General features: G+C 34.6%; 1 protein-coding gene across 1 annotated transcript; it reads right to left on the reverse strand.

The window, feature by feature from the left end:
- Window positions 1-430: 430 nt before the first annotated feature.
- On the reverse strand, window positions 431-15,021 carry LOC133286377 (beta-amyrin synthase-like). Its single transcript, XM_061483780.1, has 14 exons — window positions 14,875-15,021; window positions 13,395-13,479; window positions 12,964-13,130; window positions 12,674-12,865; window positions 12,412-12,525; window positions 12,184-12,303; window positions 11,962-12,084; window positions 11,789-11,887; window positions 11,481-11,537; window positions 4,026-4,394; window positions 3,871-3,951; window positions 3,656-3,739; window positions 934-1,024; window positions 431-471 (listed from the first exon to the last, which is right to left on the reverse strand). The coding sequence occupies exons 1-14, from the start codon at window positions 15,019-15,021 to the stop codon at window positions 431-433; spliced, it is 1,770 nt and encodes a 589-aa protein (XP_061339764.1).
- Window positions 15,022-19,099: the final 4,078 nt, after the last annotated feature.

The raw sequence follows: 19,099 nt of genomic DNA on the forward strand, positions 1-19,099 counted from the left end.
ACTTGTTAGATGGCAACTGAAGAATATGGGTGCATGATATATGCCATATGGGATCTAATAGTTAAGAATTTTGGAGTAATTGGCAGTTTGGCGCTTAAAAGTGCATGAAAGATTATAATTTCTATAAAGTGTTGATATAAGGGCTAGTTTAGTGTACATGATAGAATAAGGGTAGAATATGATATGAGACTAATAAAGGTAGGGTATGATATAAGGCTGATAAGCCTATATTATATTCTGTGTTTGATGAGCACCTTGTTAGGAATCTAATAAGATTACGTAGAGAGAGACCTGAAGTGACAAAAGATTCTTATGTTCAGATTATTCATTCATTTTATGCGCTGGATCAATAGGAATAAATAATTAGTTTGACAAAAGATGCTGTATGGAGGGACCTGAAGTTGAAAATATTAAATTGTCAATTTCCATTTCACAAACTGCATTTTAGATCATGAGCACACAGGACTTCTCCTAGCAATGTAGCTGTAAGTAGGTTATGATGTTCATGTCAATAAAATAGAGACTGCCAATTGCTTCACTGTTCAAAAAAATAGAATAATAGGGCAAGATATAACTTCAATTAAAGCAAGATATCATAATAAGATAAACATAATAGTACATTACCCTTTAGATAAAATGCACTAACCAAGGTTATAATCAAGGTCAAAACCTTGAATGAGTTAATCAATAAGCTTTAACAGATTGTCGTATAAAGGTCAACATAATAATATATTCCCATTAGGTAGAATACACAAACCAATGTCTAAACCAATATCACTTAACTAATTGGGCTTTATACTATATCCCCATATATATAATGACTTAGCTCATTTTTATTAAAATAAAAAAAATACAGTTGATTTTAACCCACAGGAATTGCAAAAGATTCTAATAGTATAAACTAAACTACCATTCAAGGCAATTCCATCAGTTTGCGATATTCAGCTAGAGCCCACATTGGAAAAATATTTCGATACATTACAAAATGGATAAGGCAATTCCTCAAGAATACGCCTGTGCATTCCTGCCATAAATTAATTAAAGAAATAATTAATAACTAACAAGTATCTCATGTATTGTATGGATATTTGTTATTTCGGATAAAAATAAAACTATGAATTTAAAAAATATTTAAAAGAAAAAATTAAAATTAAAAATGAGATATATATAATCAATTCATGTAAAACTTTAAAAATATATATCAAAAGAGAAGAAATATGTAAATTATAAATTTTTTGAATATGCGTAATTAATTCAAAGAATTTGAATTTACTTTTTTAAAAAAAAAAAATTAGAATAACTTATATGTACTAAAAGATATAACTATCCTTAAAAAGGATCAGCTCTGATTTATAGCACAAGGATATGTTATATAAAAAAATTGTATTCTTTTAATAAATTTAAGATTAAAATTTGAACATACCATATGACATCGGGTTTTTTGATTTTTAGGATTATGTAAAAATATTATTAAAAGTAAGTATAGATTAATGTTTGCTATTACGCATGAAGACCAGTGGCGGAGCCACTTAAGGGCGGGATGGTGTCTGAGTCCGGATTAAATTTTTACAAATTTTACTTATTATATTAATTATATAATTAATTTTGATTTGGCCAGAGCTAAAATTATTATTTGGTTCGGGCTAAAATTATAGTTTAACCCTATTTAAAAATTAAAAAATAAACCATAAGAATTGTTGTAGTGGTGAGAAATTTGAGTAAGTTATGTATTTAATTCTTACTTGTATAAAAACATTTAAAAATATATTTAATAAAATTAAAAAACATGTAATAAAAATATTTAATAAAATTATAACTCTCGATTTAGGTTTCTTCTTTTCGTGGGCTGCTTTTTTTCTACCTCTTGCCCTATTTTAAGGTCAGATTCTCTCTCTACATATCAATTTATGCAAGATGTGTTGTTGAGCTTTGCTTAATTAGTATTTTTCCTTTTTTATATCTTAAACCTTTTCTAACTTCGGCTTTTCCACAATTTTTTTCCAATTTACAATTACAAAGCTCTCTTAGTTTGTTTATGGACCAAGACTTTCACGAGGACCCTGTCTGGGGAGCATGACAATACGCTCTGGTTTGTCTTTGGTATTTGTTTCGTTCAAAGCTGTTTACAACTTTACATCTTTTGCCATCAAAGTGGGTATGCTGGAGCCTCCGAAATAGCTTTGTTCGTGTGTTCTTGTGCGTTGGCAGAGAAAGACAAAAGCTTTTTAATGTTATATGATACTATTTAGTAAATAATATAAATAAGTATGCTAAAATTCATAATAAAATTTTCCCCTAATAAATTTATGTAATTATTATAAATATTTTGATATGTAAATTTTTTTGACCCGAGCTAAAATTGGAGCCTAACTCTGCCGCTGATGAAGACATACGTAAAAAAAAGCTTACTAAAATGACATCAGTGATGGAGTTATAAGTGGTAAAATATGTCATGACTCATAAGTTGATTCGTGATACGATATGTCAAAGTACATATCTTGTTGACTCACGGGATAAAACAAAAATTAGATCATGTCTAGGTTTGAGAAAAGAGTACAAATTATTATTGTGTCGTATCTCGGGTTGACTCATGTGACCTGCATATCGACTATTTATTTTCTATTCAAAAAAATACAAAATAAAAGTTGAAATTTCAGTGATTTTGACACTACCCACAGAGAGTCACAGATCAACTTGCGTATTTTATTCAACATGTTTCGTTACTTTTAATTTTTTTATAAAAAATCTAATCTAAATTTTTGTGTCTCAACTTATGTGACCAGCGACTGGTCATGTCCACCTTTCATTTTTTGACACGTTATTGACAACGTGTCGTGTTCGGGTTGAGCAATTTTGCCCTCATGCCAACACTTGACATAACATGAATTTGATCCGTCGACACGTTTTACCACCTGTTATGCTCCTATAATTCTTGATCAGTAGTTAACATCACCTACTATGTTGTTACAAGAGTTCTTCCTATATATTTTTTTTTTTAAAAGATAATATTGTTTGAATTAGATCAACGGATATAAAATATAAAATATATTAAAAAGATATAGAAGAAGTAAACTTGTAGAAAGTAGACTTAAATATAATAAAGTTGGTTTTATATTTTTTATAGATCTTAAATTTATTTTGATGTCTATTTAAATATCAATATATAAGATAAGAATAATTGAATTTGAATTTAAAAATTGGATAAAAAATATTTAAAATTGATAAAAAAGATTTTATTTTCTTACCGATTTGGCAATTCAATTTGATATATATTTAAAAATTAATATATAATAAATAAATAAGATAAGAGAAATAAAATAGGATTTACAAATTAGATACAAAGTATAAATTTAAACAAAAAATGCTTATTTTATTTTTTAGTCAATCTCAAATATATTTGATATCTATATAAATATCAATATCAATCTTATTAAATAATATTAAATTTATTTTGTAATCAATCCAATTGATTTGAGTATTTATATTCATATTATATTATATTGCAATTTATGTAATGTGATACATATGTTATGAATATTTTCGTTCAATTATATAATTTTTTATTTTAAATTTAGATTTTAAAGTATATGTAATTTTACTCATCACAAATAATCCTCGCTCCACCATTAAATGACATCAAAGGGTAGACTGATACCTGTTGTGGCCAATCACCATCTTCTAGTTGAGAATTGATGAGCAACTTTGCTGCATGATGAAGAGGAGTTGGGTCTCTCTTATCCTGCATAGAAATTAGAAAGAAAAAATTAAAATTATTTAACATTTTTTTTTTGAATATGATTTAAGAAAGCGAATTAGATCGTTCGCAGAGGCAAAAAGTGAATTGCAATTTGCAAGAAATAAAAAGTAGACCTGTCCAGAATGAATGAGAGCCATCAGAGCCCATGCAGTTTGTACAACATTTGAACAATTTCCTTCAAGGGGTACGTATATCTGCATCATCCAATTCATCAAGCCATATTCATAAAGGGTAGTTAATTTAAAAATCATTCATTAAATGTATCTACCTTTTTTGGGCATGATAGATAGCTCTCCCCCCACCCACCATCCTCCCTTTGTGTTGCAAGAAGAAACTCAACAGCTTTTCGAATTGCAGTGCAATTGGAGTAAGTCTTGCCACATGCTGCAAGCCCAGCAACAGCAAAGTATGTGCCATAAATGAAGCAAACTCCCCATTTACCATACCATGAACCATTAGTTGTTTGGGTATCCTCAATGAATCGAACTGCCTTAATAATGGAATTCTCGATTTCTTTCTTCCTATGCTCCGGATATAGTTTCTTAAACAATACAAGAGCCTCAATTACCGATGCTGTACATTCAACATATTCATGCTCAACTACCAAGTCCTCGAAAAATTCTGTGGGATTGAGCACCTGAAATGGTTGGCATCGCAGATTAATTAATTAATAGCTAGTTACCATTCTTGAAATAAATAAACAAATTTCATTCTTATTAGTTGAGATGAATGACTCAGATTAAAATTGAAGTGTGCGTATATATATATATATATATAGGAAAAAAAATGAAAATTCAGTCACTGGACGGTCCAGTGCACTAAGTTCTCCCGCGAGAGCTTAGTGCACTAAATATTATAATGGTGTTCCACTGGTGTTCTCCCGGGAGAACATATTTATAATATTTACTATAACTGTGTTCTCGCGGGAGAACTTAGTGTACTGAACCAAATCTTACATCCAGTCCCTGTACACTCACTAAACCCATATATATATATATATATATATATATATATATATATATATATATGGAAAAAAATATTTCTCTAGCAACTTGAGATAAGTTTATCTCCGGCTATCCCAAATTTACGTCGTTATATTTATTTATTTCGTTATATTAATTGATTCACCTTTGAATGGTTATGATTCTTTTTCTCTCTCTCTTTCTTCATTACCATTGATCCAACTTTGTACGGTTATGATTTAGTAGCCGGAAATAAAATTATCTCAAGCAGCTTGAGAAACGATAAGTGTGTGGATATGTTTGTGTGTGTGCATGGATTCTCGGGGTTTATGTCTTATATAGTGAACTAAATCGCAATGTATATACATATGGAGTAGGTTATTGCAATATATATATATATATATATATATATATATATATATATATATATATATATATAGTAGGTTATTGCAATATATTTGTGTGTGTGCATGGATTCTCGAGGTTTATGTCTTACATAGTGAACTAAATCGCAATGTGAAGTATGGATTTGTTTCCCAAATGGGTAAAGTGTGTGGATATGAAGAAGATAAAAGAGGCAGTGATATAGACCAAAACTCTAAGATATCTCTGTTTAGCCTCAAATATGTTAATGGTGCACAAGGGAGATGGTGTGTAAGGGCTACGATTTATGACTGTGGAGAAAGTTCAGCACAACAATGGCAACAGAAAGTAGAGTCGAGAAGATGAACAATAGAAGAGTTAAGACCTCTTTATATACGAAATTAGAGATTCCTTCTCAACACGCAAGCCGTGATGTAATTATCGTTTTCAACCCTGTAAACCCCACTAGGTGTGAGGCAGCATGACCCATGGTATGTAAAGGATCATGTGTGCAAGGGAAATATGAGGGGGAGGAGCCACATGTTCCATGTATTGAATGATGGTGGGCCTTCTTGGCAGATTAGGATTTGGCCAGATAGGTCCATCCGCGGACCAGAACAGAAGCCCCCTAGTTTGGTGGTTTACTAAGTCAAAGTTCCATGGTGTTAGGAGTTTGTTCCAATCATCGGATCATCACACTGGTATTTGGAGGATATAATTCTTTCCTTTAGTTAATTCGGTCGGATTGAATAACTTGTCTTCGAAGCTCCACAACTTTGTTTTTCGAGAAAGTCCGTTCATTTTTTTACTCCAATAGTAGGCTATTACATCATGGCCACATGGCATTGTGTGATTGATTCGTACTTCATTGTCGGCTATGTTGCAATGATGAGTTGCATGTGACGGTTATAATAGCTTTTTAGCCTGCTACGAAAAGTCTTCTTTTCCCCTACATGTTTTTACAATTTTATCCTCTTTTTTGGCATATCTAGCTCTAATTCCATCTTGGATTTTGGGTCTTTTTCTCTTCTCATGCCCATTGAGCGTCAAAGCGTGAGTTGGTCAGTCATCAACCACTTTAGTTATTTTAAAGTTAAAACCTTTATGTCTTTCTTCTTCCTTTCGCAATTCTCTTCTTTGTTATATCCTTCAATCTGCACAGGTTCTTGAGGTTCGGAGCTTTCGCCTTTTCGCACTTTGCTTTTCTTGGCTTAATGTTGCTGATTTGCCTCTTTGTTCTTTTCATGGTGGCTCGTTGTTTTCCTCTAGAGTTATTTGGCCTCTTCTGCGTCTAAGTCTGCAACTCTTATTGATCTAAGTTTCAAACTTTATCTCTAGGTGTCACTTTTGTCCAGCATTTTTTTTTCTTTCGCTACTATTTTCTCATTTTGAGACTGGTAGTTCTCTGAAAAAGTTTTATCTTTTTGGGTTGTTGTTTGTCTTTATTGTGTCATCTAAGAGTATGAGTGAAAGAGGTAGGTCTTCTAGGCATATTTGATCGATGTATTATCACGATGAATCTCACCATCACAACCCACTGAGGCACAAGCATCAAAGGGGTTTTAGGAGACATTTCCATCAGTCTACTCACCATAGTGATTCAGGAACAAAAATGGGATATTTTGAAATGCCCATTGAGATATTAGGGATTTTCTTCAATGGGTATTATGGGTTATCCTCCCTTCTCCGAATCCACCTCTAATCAGCACTTCTTCCGGGGTGTCTAGGGAGATTTTGGCTGAAGGGGATCGGAGGTTAAATTTACTTTGGCCGAATATAGCCGTAGATATCAGACTTTTTGAGTGAGCACGACTGGTTGGTTTTCTAGCGACTTTGATTCTTCTTCTTTTTCTTCTATTTGTGCATCAGAATTTTTGATATGGCTCCCTAAAGACCCCCCTCCCCCAACCTTCCTGATTAGATGGCCAAGTTCAATGCACATCCAATTGACAGACTCCGCCTGAAAAAACTCATCGGGGTGAAAAACATGCCCCTAGTGTCGCCCTATGTTGTTTTGCCTCTCAGCCTTAAAGGAATCTGCTACTCATTTGGTCATCAACCCTTCAACTACTAAAGTACTCATACCCTGCCATTCGGGGGTGATTCCCCCTCTTATCTAATCTCTCATAGCGTATTTAGCTACACGCGAATGGGTTGACCCTGAGGTTAAAGGTGTTGTATCTCGCATTAACAATGAAATCCTAGTTAAGAGGATGCACGAAGATAAAAGGAAACCTTTGTATCTTACATCTAGTGTGGAGCTCAACAAGGATTAGTATGTTAGCCCTGCTGGAAAAGAAAATCGTATTTGCAACGATCGTGATCCAACTAGTAGCCGGCCAGAATTCCTTTATATATATAGTTTTTTTTTTTTATTGTGGAGCTAAGTTGTCATTCACAGCTTTTGAGGAAAACATCTTTAACTGGCTATCAGTATCCCCATCCCAAATACACCTAAATGCTTGGGCATTCATGCATATGTTCGAGTTAATGACGAAGCTTTTGAAAAAAAAAATCCTACATCACTGTTTATGCACCTCTACGTTGTGTCTCCTAATAAAAGAAAAATCTAGGCGGTCAAAAGGGACTTGCACTTTTTTGGCTTTTATTCCAATTCTTACAAAAAATTTAAAGAAGAATATTTCAAAATATTTCCCGCCAAATGGGTTGACATTCCCTTTTTTACGGATAAACGGTGAATTCTATTCCCCCTGTACTAGATTGCCCAACATTAAAATGAGGAAGACAAATTTTACTATGTCCCTGAGGGTAAGCTTACTACTCGGGAGCGCATTGCGCTAGCAAATAAAATACTTGAGATATTACGTGTGTTTAATTGATTCTTTGGCTTTCTAATTGTACATTTAGTGTTTTGTATTTGTATTTATCATATGTGATTGATTTGCGCATTACTCTATAGGGGAAAGATGGACGTATTCATACTTACCTGCTTGGAGAACGCTGGAAGAAACTGAAACTCCCTGGACTCAAATTAAGGAAGTTGTCGCCTTAAAGGTATGGTGAGGGAAGATCTTCCTCCTGCCAGTGGTGAAGGAGAGAAAGCTATCGCCAGATTAGGCATCAAAGAAATTGGACGAGATCGTCGGCCAGAAATGATTCCCACTCTTGGATTTACTCTAATGGAGGATGACGCATCCATGGAGGATGATGTTCTGGTCGTCGAAGAGACTCCTCGTCTAGCTCCAAAGAGGAAGAGTTCTACTTTTTCACGAGCGGATAAAAGTTCCATGAAAATCAGGCGAAAGACTCCTTGGAGCGCAAACAACAATTTCCTGAGAGTGCCTTCGCATTCAAAGTGTGGATGGTACATATTAAGCGTGCCTTTTTTCTCAATATGTAATTCGGTTGGCTGGGCTGATATCCATAGAAACCCCTTTGTATGTGTTTGTTGAGTAAAAAATAGGTCTGGAGTTCGTCAAAGGTGTCGTTGAACACCTCCGGTAGGACTCTATTCATATACAAGGGGCTGCTAATCTTGTGCAGTTGTACTATCAGAGGGGTATCAAGGCTGAGCAGCAACTGCACAATCATCTCAACAAGCAAGAAGAGGATAATTTGGTCCAAGAAAATCTCATTAGTGAGCTTGAAACTCTCAAGAAACAAAAGGCCGATGATGACAACTACATCATGGATCTTGGAGAAAGGCTTACCAAGGTTAAGGTCGACCTCACAGAGGACATTGAGATATTAAAAAACCTTTTAAATGTTTTCTTGCAGCAGTGCCAAATTTGAGGAGAGCTTCAACAAAGCCCAACTTGAGATCTGTGGTTTAACTAGTCAATGAACGATCTCAAATAAATAAGTTGATACTTTAAACCTTAAGCTTGAAGCCAGGAAGAAAGATATAGATGAAGCGAAGAAAGAGACAGATAAGGTGAACATTGAGGTAAAAAAACTTCTAGGATATGGTCCGCAAGATCAGTGTTGCAGCCCTCGAAAACATTTTAGAGCAAGTGAGGTTTTTGAACCCCTCAGCTAATTAGGAATTCGTTGATCGGCTACACACCGTCCAAGAGGGTAAGATCTTTAATGTTAATGCGGATAAGTCTCCCACCCTACTCTTTGACACTTCATGCTCTCATACTAAGGAACCTTCCTCCACAACCAATGATGCTCCAGATTTTCCTACAAAAATTGAAAAGCTAGAATAATGTGTTCTTTTGTATTTGATTTTCATAGTTTAGGTATTTATGGACTGGTTGGCCAACCCACGATTGAGGTAACTCACAAAATTTTTATATACATTATCAACACATTCGATCGGATTATTTATCTACCGCTATTTTAACTTGCTTGCTTGTCTTACAAAAGTTGTTTTTTCTTTCCCAATTGTATTGCTTTTACTCACTTTATGCTGCTTTCAAACGCTACCTTTCCTCGAGGGGTTCTTGCTCGGACTTCTTTCTAAGGTTTAAGATATGAAAAAACCTTTTTCGCAGGATGTTCGCTTGGACTCATACTAGAGTTTGGGGATATCAGGACATTTTGACCATAGAGAATTTTCCCAGATTTGTACTTGGGTTTGGGGATATGGGGACATTTTGCCTAAGGAGAATTTTTCCATATTCATTTTGGGATTTGGAGATATGGAGATATTCTTCTGGAGAATTTACTCAGATTTGTTCTGGGGCTTGGAGATTTTGACAATATTCCTCGCTTGGACCATTATCCCATATTCATTCTAGACTTGGAGATTTTAGCGATACTCCTCGCTTGGAGAATTTGCCCAATCTGTTATAGGGCTTAGAGATTTTGATGATTATTTGGCGAAGACATTGTTCTTTTTCACCAAGCTCTTGAATAGTTCTCTGGATGCAAGGTCCATGATAGGAATATACTCTCATGAAGGTGTATGTAAGGAGTGTAGTAGGGGATTATATTCTACTAATGAGGTGGCAAAACTAACTTTTGGAGGGTGAATAGAATACTCTAGGAGGTTAGGTTGGGTGTGAGATGAGAATGTAAGGTGTAAGAGGGTATCTGGGATATCTTTTGGAATTGGGATCCTTTTGGATTTTGGGTGAGAACTCTGGAGCCTCTCGAATTGCTCTAGAAAACAGTACTTTCCTTCTTGTATGTTTACCTTTTATTGCATTTGTCAGTCCTTAAAATAATCTGTATTCCCCATTATAATTTGTATTGTTAAGTCTGGAAATTCAGCAAGAGGAATACAAATTATGGTGAAAATTGCAACAGAAGGTGAAAATACTGGTTTCTAGAGCAATTCGAGAGGCTCCAGAGTTCTCTACCAAATTCCAAAAGGATCCCAATTTCCAAATATATCCTAGATACCCTCACACACTTTTCATTCACATCTTATACTCAGTCTAACCTGCTAGAATATTCTATTCTCACTTCAAAAGTTAGTTATGCCGCCTCACTAGTAGAACATAATCCCTTATTACCCTTCTTACATACATCTTCATGAGAGTATATTCCTATCATCCTACTGGTGGTGGTGTGGATATAGCACGAACAGAAGAAACTGAGTGTTTATCTAGTGTCTCCACATGCCCTTCTGAACTGGATCTTGAATCGATTGAACGGGGTTGCGAGTATTCACCACTATTTTTTATTTGAAGCTTCAAAACTCAAAACTCAAGCAATAATTGGCTAGAACAAAGATTAGAGAATGAGAATCAAGATTTTCCGTGTGGTCGTGGGTTCGATTCCCATAAAGGGTAGCACTGAACTAAATCAGAGTGTGAAGTATAAATATGCTTCCCAAGTGGGTAAAATACGTTGATATAAATAAGATAAAGGACGCAGTGGCATATAGACCAAAGCTCTAAGGTATATTTGATTAGCCTTAGGTATGGTGAGGGTGTACAATGGGAATGGTGAGTAAGAAATATAGATTATGGTTGTGGAGCAAGTTCTGCGAAGCAATAGCAATGGAGAGTAGAATAGGAAAGATGAACAGTAGAGGAGCTAGGACCCCTTTAAATAAGAAGTTAGAAATTCCCTCTTAATGCACAAGGCATGAAGCTATAATCGTTTCCAACCTTATGGACCTCACTAGGTGAGAGGCAACATGACCCACGATGTATAAAGGTCATGTGTGCAAGGGAAATATAAGGGGAACACTATGAGGGAGTCACATACTCCGTGTGCTGAATGATGGTGGGTCCTCCAGCCAGATCCTAGGTTCATCTTGCCAGAGCAGAACACATAGGAGAATGAATTCTCTTAATTTGAATAATCTTATCCATTCATTGATAAATTAAATGTCAAAATTAAAATCATCATTTTGCCTTTTCCATTTCACAAATTTTTCATTAGAATTGTGACCATATATCTATTAATGCATTTTTCACGTGATATGATACGGTAAAATGAAATATGGGAAGATTCGATTTTGGTTATTTATCACATACTTCCAACCATTCTTGAGCTCCTGCTGGCTCCCATGCTGAGAAACCACCTTTCTTACCCTACAATAATCGAATTGGAGATTTGAGATTCAAAGTGAATAACGTACAAAAAATAGAAATAAAAAATTAGTGTGCTCTAAGCAAACAAGTTATTGCCTCCCATGTTACTATGATGGAAACCAAAATTATGCAAATAGAAAGGCCATTTGTTGTAAAAAAGAAAAAAGGGCCATTGTTAATTAATTAAAAGCATATTGATGTGATTACCAAAAAAAATAAAAGCATATGGATGTAAATTTAATAAAACTTGCCTGAAGCGACAAAAGGAGATTAACCGAATCAAATAACTTTTCATCATCCATCTTTTCACCAACTATCTCTGATGGCAACATTGATAAAAGTAGACAGCACTGAAACACAACATGATTTGTCTAGTCTTAACTAATAAGTGAAACCAAGTTCAAGAATTAATTTACTTCATTACCTTAAAACATTCTGCAGTGCAATCAGAAACCTGCCATCCATTATCTTGATCAGAGAAGGTCCATGATCCTTTAGAAATGTGACGAAACATTCTTTTAAAGTCTCCTGAAGGGTTTTCCTTAACCTGTGGAATATGAACTTTAATTCATTACTGCTAACTAGAGCTAGCACACAAATATAATTGTTCAACAATTAATGAAAACGGAATGTATATTAAACACACCTGAGATTTCTTGAGAAAGTCGTGTCCTTTCAAAAGTGTAGGACCAATTTCGTCAATAAGGTTTGTGGCAAGCAGAGCTTGAACAAGTAATCCAGCATTCCATGATTGGCAACCAACACCCTACACCAAATAAATACGATAAAGTGCATTTTTTAATATCCCATTGATTACACATTTTGAAAAAGCTATACAAAGAGAGAGAGAGAGCGGGGGGGGGGGGGGTTATACCTGCATGGTCATTCCGTCTTCTGAAAGCCATAAGTAATCAGGGATCCTTGCAAGATGCTTCTTGAAAGCATCTCCATTTGGATCTTCCACCCAACAAGCAAGCATAAACAAAACCTGGCCAGTAAATAAATTTATAGAATGTTAATGTTTATTTTATAATGGTTGGAATTATATGTGTCTTTAATTTTTTTTTTATTGTAGTTGATGCATATATATATATATATATATATATAGGTACAGCGAAAGGAGATATGATACCCACCTTTTCCACACATCCATTGTCCATGTATCGACCATTCTCATCTTCGTAATGGATATGCTTCATTGTTATCTGAAGGGCCTTCTCTCTTACCATATTGTGGAATGGCCAACGCGTAAGAAGTGGTTCAGAGATCATGTATAGACTATCCCATAATAGATCTTGTATGAAGTGATGAGGATAGTGAAGATCTTCCTGTGATACGTACATACGACATGAATTAACAATTCCTCCATGATCGTATAGTTTGGTGATCTACTGATGATCATATATAGATTGATCTACTCTCTCACCTTTGCACAGGCATGGCGTGCTTTTTTCCAATTAATTTTATGATAAGGTTGAATAAAGATTTCTTCTCTCAACTGAAGAACAAGTGGTGTGATTGGACCCACAAATCTCTTCCCATATAAGTAAGACATAGGCAAGTAAACTAGCCGACAATAACACCACATTTTAGCTGCATTAATTCATATCACAATCGCATAAAAAAAGTTATATATGCTATATGGATGCTGTTTACTTTAAAACTCGTGTTCGCAAGTTATTTATGCATAGTTAGCGTTTACCGATCAAAATTAAAAATGGTGTGCAGCAAGATCTGGACAATATAATTTTCGATAAATAAACACTCAATTTAGTAAGTTGTATATTAATTTCATGTATAAATTATTATGTTATTGCATACATAATAACCGGACAGATTAGTTATATCATAATCCACCTGGATGCATAGGAAGAAAAGAAGGAAGCATCCAAAACTCCGGAGGCATTGGGTTGACTCCCGACCAGTCGAATAAACCTAGTATCTGCAATTACAAGATTGACTCATATAAGTGACGTACAACAACATACACGCATGAAAAATAAAATAAAAAATAAAAAATCTGTTTATAAAAAAAAAATATTTGCATAAATAATTACAATATGTTCCAGTTTATATATATGTGTGTGTGTGAGAGATATGATCAACTTATACCGGTATAAGAATAAAAAGTCTTACACCACATCTTAACTGTTGATTTTCATGCATCCAACAATTAAGATTTATTGAATCATTAATTATTATGAGACCCATGTCTGTATACCTCAGGAGGGGAAGTATGTCACTTTAGGAGTACTCCTAGGAGCAATGGTTTCAACCAAGGCCCTAAGTTTCCTAGGTGATAGAAAGAGGGGGATGGTGAACAACGGCTACAGTGGCTCTCTATATTATCATAATAATCATGGTAGTAAAAATTGGGATTTTATCTAAAATCGGAGGAAGGATAAAAAATAGTAAAACATAAAATCCTAACATAAAAAAAATCGTAAAAAATCGTAAAAACGTTTGGAATTTTGATGAAATCGTTTTGATTGAAAAAAATCGTAAAATCACAGATTTAAATCGGAATTTTAACTACCGTAATCATAATAACAGCTCATAACACTAGTAAATAGTGTAAAAAAAAGGATATTTATAGATAGGGTTGAGCTCCTTCCCCAATGGAATGACCACACTTAGAACTGGGATGTCTGATTCTTTACTCCTTCCCCAATGGAATGCTTCCAACTCCCTGTGGTTGACATGGTAGGGATGGGTATCCCTCCACTATTCTTGCCTAATTAGTAGGCTTGTGTTTTTTCTATCGTATTCCAAAGAAAAAACAAGTTGCACAATATACTCATAAATAAAAAGTTGTGTTTTACGTTTAACTGTTTAAGTGCCTATCTTAAAGTTTTTACTAAAAATAAAAAACTGGTACTGGTTACGTCATCCGGTTTATACGTTGGAAGCAAACCAAAAGTGATCTTACTCATTTATTTTTAGGTTCAAATTTTAACATTTCCTTAACCATCTACGTTGGTTCTGTCATTATACAGTGATAGTTACGTTCATCTAAAAATATTGTTATAATGTACCCAAAAAAAAATAAAAAATTGTTGTAAGCCCTCATCAGGCTTGTAGCATTTACTGACCATGGAATGAGATAATTTTTTCTCTTCTAAAGTTTTATTAACCGGAAAATACTATTATATTATGGGGAAAATGTTTCTGTTCTCCCACATTTTTTTTCTTCTCTTTGTAACAAGACCCACTATTGTTATAAACCCTGACCTTCATATGTCTCTGAGTTGAAATAAAGATACTATCAAAAACTATCCACCAAAAATAAATCACTATATGAGTAGACCATTATATTGAATATATTAGAAAAACATACCGAAAGGCAAGTTTTCCCCCACGTCGGTATATATGTTACGCCATCATGATCTTGAATCCACTTGCGAGCTCTAGCACACGCATCATCTTGACCTCCATCAGGCCCTTCTCCAAGAATGCGAATACATATGTAGTTGATTGCTACCATAATTAATAATTAATTTTACTTATACCGTTTTTAAGCCTTAAAACTCAAGTTAAAGGTTGATATACATACCAAAGCTCAAAAACAGCAAAGGGAGATGCTCTTGGAGCTCACAATCAGACTCAAGCTACTGTTACAAGAGGATGCACGAAAATGAACACAAGATGACTCTTTTACTCAACAAGAAGACACCTTGAAGCATCAAAATGCCAACAAAAGGTCACACCCCTCAAGAACAGCAAACACAGCTCTTCAAACTCCCTCACACAGGTTCTCTAACTCAGAAACACCACCCCAATGTAGTCCCAAGGTCAACCCTCACCAAGTGTTTAAATGGAAGAACAAGCATCAAAGGTGAATGATTGCTCAAGAAATGGTTAAGAAGGCAAGGAAAGAGTGTTTTCTGGTCAGCCTCCAAGTTACTCACGTAGAGAAATCTGATCCTAGGGTTTTGTGCCCATAATGGGAGTATTTATAGCCCAAACACACTTAAACACACAGTATTAACTTTAATTTCTACGCTTAGTATTTTAATCCCAAACTTTGGATTCTCAAACTACATAATTTTCTAAGATTTATCATATTTTTTTTATATTTTTCTGAGCACCTTTCTGGTATGCGCTTTTCAAAGCCATTACCGGTTTCTAGCACCAGTTCTCATTATTTGGACTTGAAACTCGTTTTACAAGTCCTACATGTTATTCTAGTAATTATCATGCACTTACATTAATTTTCTGGGATACTTTTTTTGTACACATTTATACCGACTAGCAGAACCGGTATCTGCACTTTTCTTCCGAAAAGCGACTTTCAGCATTCTTAATCACTTATTATGATTATTAAGCCTCATAAATAATTGTTAGGGTCAATTATGGAATCATTTCTTATTTTTGCATAAATAATTAATTAAATACCTTAATTGAATGTGCGGGTTCTTACATCATCCACGACGTGTTTCACGTGTCTCAGCTTCGGAAGTACATAGCGGATCCTTCGCAGGTGGTGCAACCGGATGATGTGGAATTTCGGGAGAACTTGAAAACTCCTGTCGGACCACTCAAGATTCTCTATCGTGGCGAGAAGAAGCTGAGGAGCAAGATCATTCCGATGGTCGAAGTGCAATTGACAAGAAGAACTTCTGAGGAGCGTACTTGGGAGCGAGAGGACGAGCTTCTCTGGCAGTATCCCGACTTCCGAGACATGTATGCTTCTGATTTTGAGGATAAAATCCTTAAAAGGTGGGGTGAATGTAAGAACCCGCACCGTTAATTAAGGAATTTAATTAATTAATTATGAGATTAATGAGATAATTCCATAAGTGATCCTAATAATTATGAGAAGGCTTAAATAATTATTGTAAGTGATTAAGAATGTTGAAAGTCACTTTTCTGACGAAAAGTGCAGATACCGGTTCTGCCTCACGGTATAGATACGTACCGATGAAGTATCCCAGAAAATTATAATGAGTATGAGAATATTCCTAGATTAATATTTAGGACTAGTACGTCAAGTTTGGAGTCAAAATAATGAGAACTGATGTCAGAACTAATACCGACAGCGAGAAAAATGCGTACCGGAAAAGTATTGCAGAAAAATAAAATAAAAATATGAAAATTCCTAAAAAAATATCTAGGTTAAGAATCTAAAATTTTGGAGCTAAACGAAGAGCGAAACTAATTAAACTAATATTGCTAGTTTAACTTAAGTGACAATATACATAGAAAAGGAGATCAAAACCATTTCTTCTGTACAAAGCCATTTGGTTTGTCACTTTGTATCTCTTGTTTTGTGAACTTACACGGCCATTTGCATCGAGTGGTGTGATTTTAAATTGAAAAGTTTGAATCTTTATGTAGCAAATCGGTCACTGTGGTAGTCAGTGGATATAAAGCCTTATCTATGAATGAATTTTGGTCCAACATGTATATATATATAAATAGACATATTCCTGCATTTCTCTGGCCAGTAGATTAGTATTGACGCACATGACATGATTATCTGCTGCATTGCACTATTTTGGAACTTGTACTGTTTAACTATTTTTGGAACTTATATTGCACATGTAAGTGAACTTGGGGTGGAAGATCCTTGAGGATCCCTTGCCTTACTGAGATTTCTGATTAGAGATCTCACCCCACGTTTGGGGCGTTTATTTCAGGTTCAGGTAACCCAAGGGTTGAGACCTCTAGCGGCAGGAGGTCGGAGTTTAGCTGATATTTCTGCCTATGCTATTTATGTTTGGATGCTGGATGATATTTGTTGTTGTTATGCTATTAGTTTCGTGTTATGGATTTTTAGTCGAGACTCTGTTGATTATGTTGCTATTTGGTGAGCATGGGGATTGTCCATGCCACATTGACTTGACTTTATGTTTTTAGTTGATTCGAGTTGTATAATTGTATCAGGATTATGTCCGGACTACGTGTTGTAGATCCGTGACTTAGATGAGGTATTTTTCAGTTAGCTGTCTTTTGCAATTTACATACAGGTGATGTTTTTATGAAATTGATTAAGTAATTAACTTGGCTAAGTTAATGACGTTATAATTGAAAAGTAAAAAGTTATTCCGCATATTTTAATTAAGCGTGGCTTAATACGATGACATGTTAACAAACCGTGTTAACACGGCCGGGGTGTTACAATTGTCAAGCCCTATCAACTTGTAAGAGCTCACCAGGTTCCACATCTTCTCAAGTTTTTGCATGAGGAACTTAGTACTGATTTTCCTTCCTAAAAGTTTAATAATGATGGCCTTCCTCCATTGCTCACAATCAGCTTTATGTTGGGCCTCTTATTTTCTTTTTCTTTTTATATTTGCTATTTTTTCTCTTTTCTAATTTTACCCTCTTATTTACACTAAAGGATCACCTAAAAAATGATGGTCCCGATGCACAATATATGATCTCGATAAACACAATGGAAAAACTAAAAGTAATCTTACCCACGTAACCAACGTATGAACCAATATCAACCTCTATTTTTGCAATAATAAAATCCCTTACCTAAGAATAATTGTTGCATTGTCGAGAATGATATATTATGTGCACCTATGAGTTAAACATTAAATAGTAGTTGATTTCTTGACTATCTGATAACGAATGAGAAAGCATAAACGAAAGAAATAAGAAATTACAAATTGACAATGACATATCCCATACTTTGCAATTATCAGTCACACTACAATTCATAACTAATTAATCTATAGAATCAAACACTAAATCGAACCCCAAATAACTTGAATCTAGAGTGGAAAGGTTATGCTCTTACTTTGTTATCACCACCTCATCTTCTTCTTCTTGCTCGAAACATAGACAACACCAAAGCTTTTATGCTTGGAGTTTAAGGGCAAGAAAACCTTATGAGTGCTGATTTTCGATCATGCACATTTTGATTTTAAATTTGAGGAACCCTAACCGTTGACAGCAAAACCAATTTCAAAAATCGAGTTGTAGAGAAATCGATATACCAAATAGTGAGGGTGGACATAGTGAAACAGAGAGAAAATGGAGAAGAAATATTTAGAGAGAGAAGAGAGGATTGAATGGATGTGAGCAAAGAACAGATAGAAAATTGATAGATTAAGTTTTAAAGAGAGAGACAAGAAAGGTTTGACTAAATATGATTGTAAAAAGGAATGGACAAAGGAGAAAATGTTTTTGAGAGAAAGGGAAGACATGTGATAAGATATTAGGACAGCCCGGTGTTCCTCGAAAATGCCACAATGTACATAATTATTGGGGGTTTTATTACCTCCAGAAAATAACCTCGACAAATGACACATTTTTTTAGTGCCTATTAACCATAGTTCCCTTCCCATCATGGGCCTATGGGTTGAGCCAACACTAATCAATATTATTGGTATCTAAGCCCAAACCAACAGATCACTTAATTAAATGAGCTCATTTTATTAAAAGTAAAAAACTTCAATTGATTGAAGCTCACAATAATTTAAAAAATTCAAACATTCTCCCACTTTGGTAAAATCAATTGTAAAATTTGAATTAAGAAAAAAAGATATTTGAAAACGACGAGGTAAGGACTAATTTTTATAACGAGACCAAATTTTAAGAAAACACATTAT

Source organism: Gastrolobium bilobum, unplaced genomic scaffold (genome assembly GCF_033153095.1).
Source record: "Gastrolobium bilobum isolate Gb01-03AN ecotype WA unplaced genomic scaffold, APGP_CSIRO_Gbil_v1 utg65254, whole genome shotgun sequence".
In the NCBI taxonomy this organism is placed as follows: domain Eukaryota; kingdom Viridiplantae; phylum Streptophyta; class Magnoliopsida; order Fabales; family Fabaceae; genus Gastrolobium; species Gastrolobium bilobum.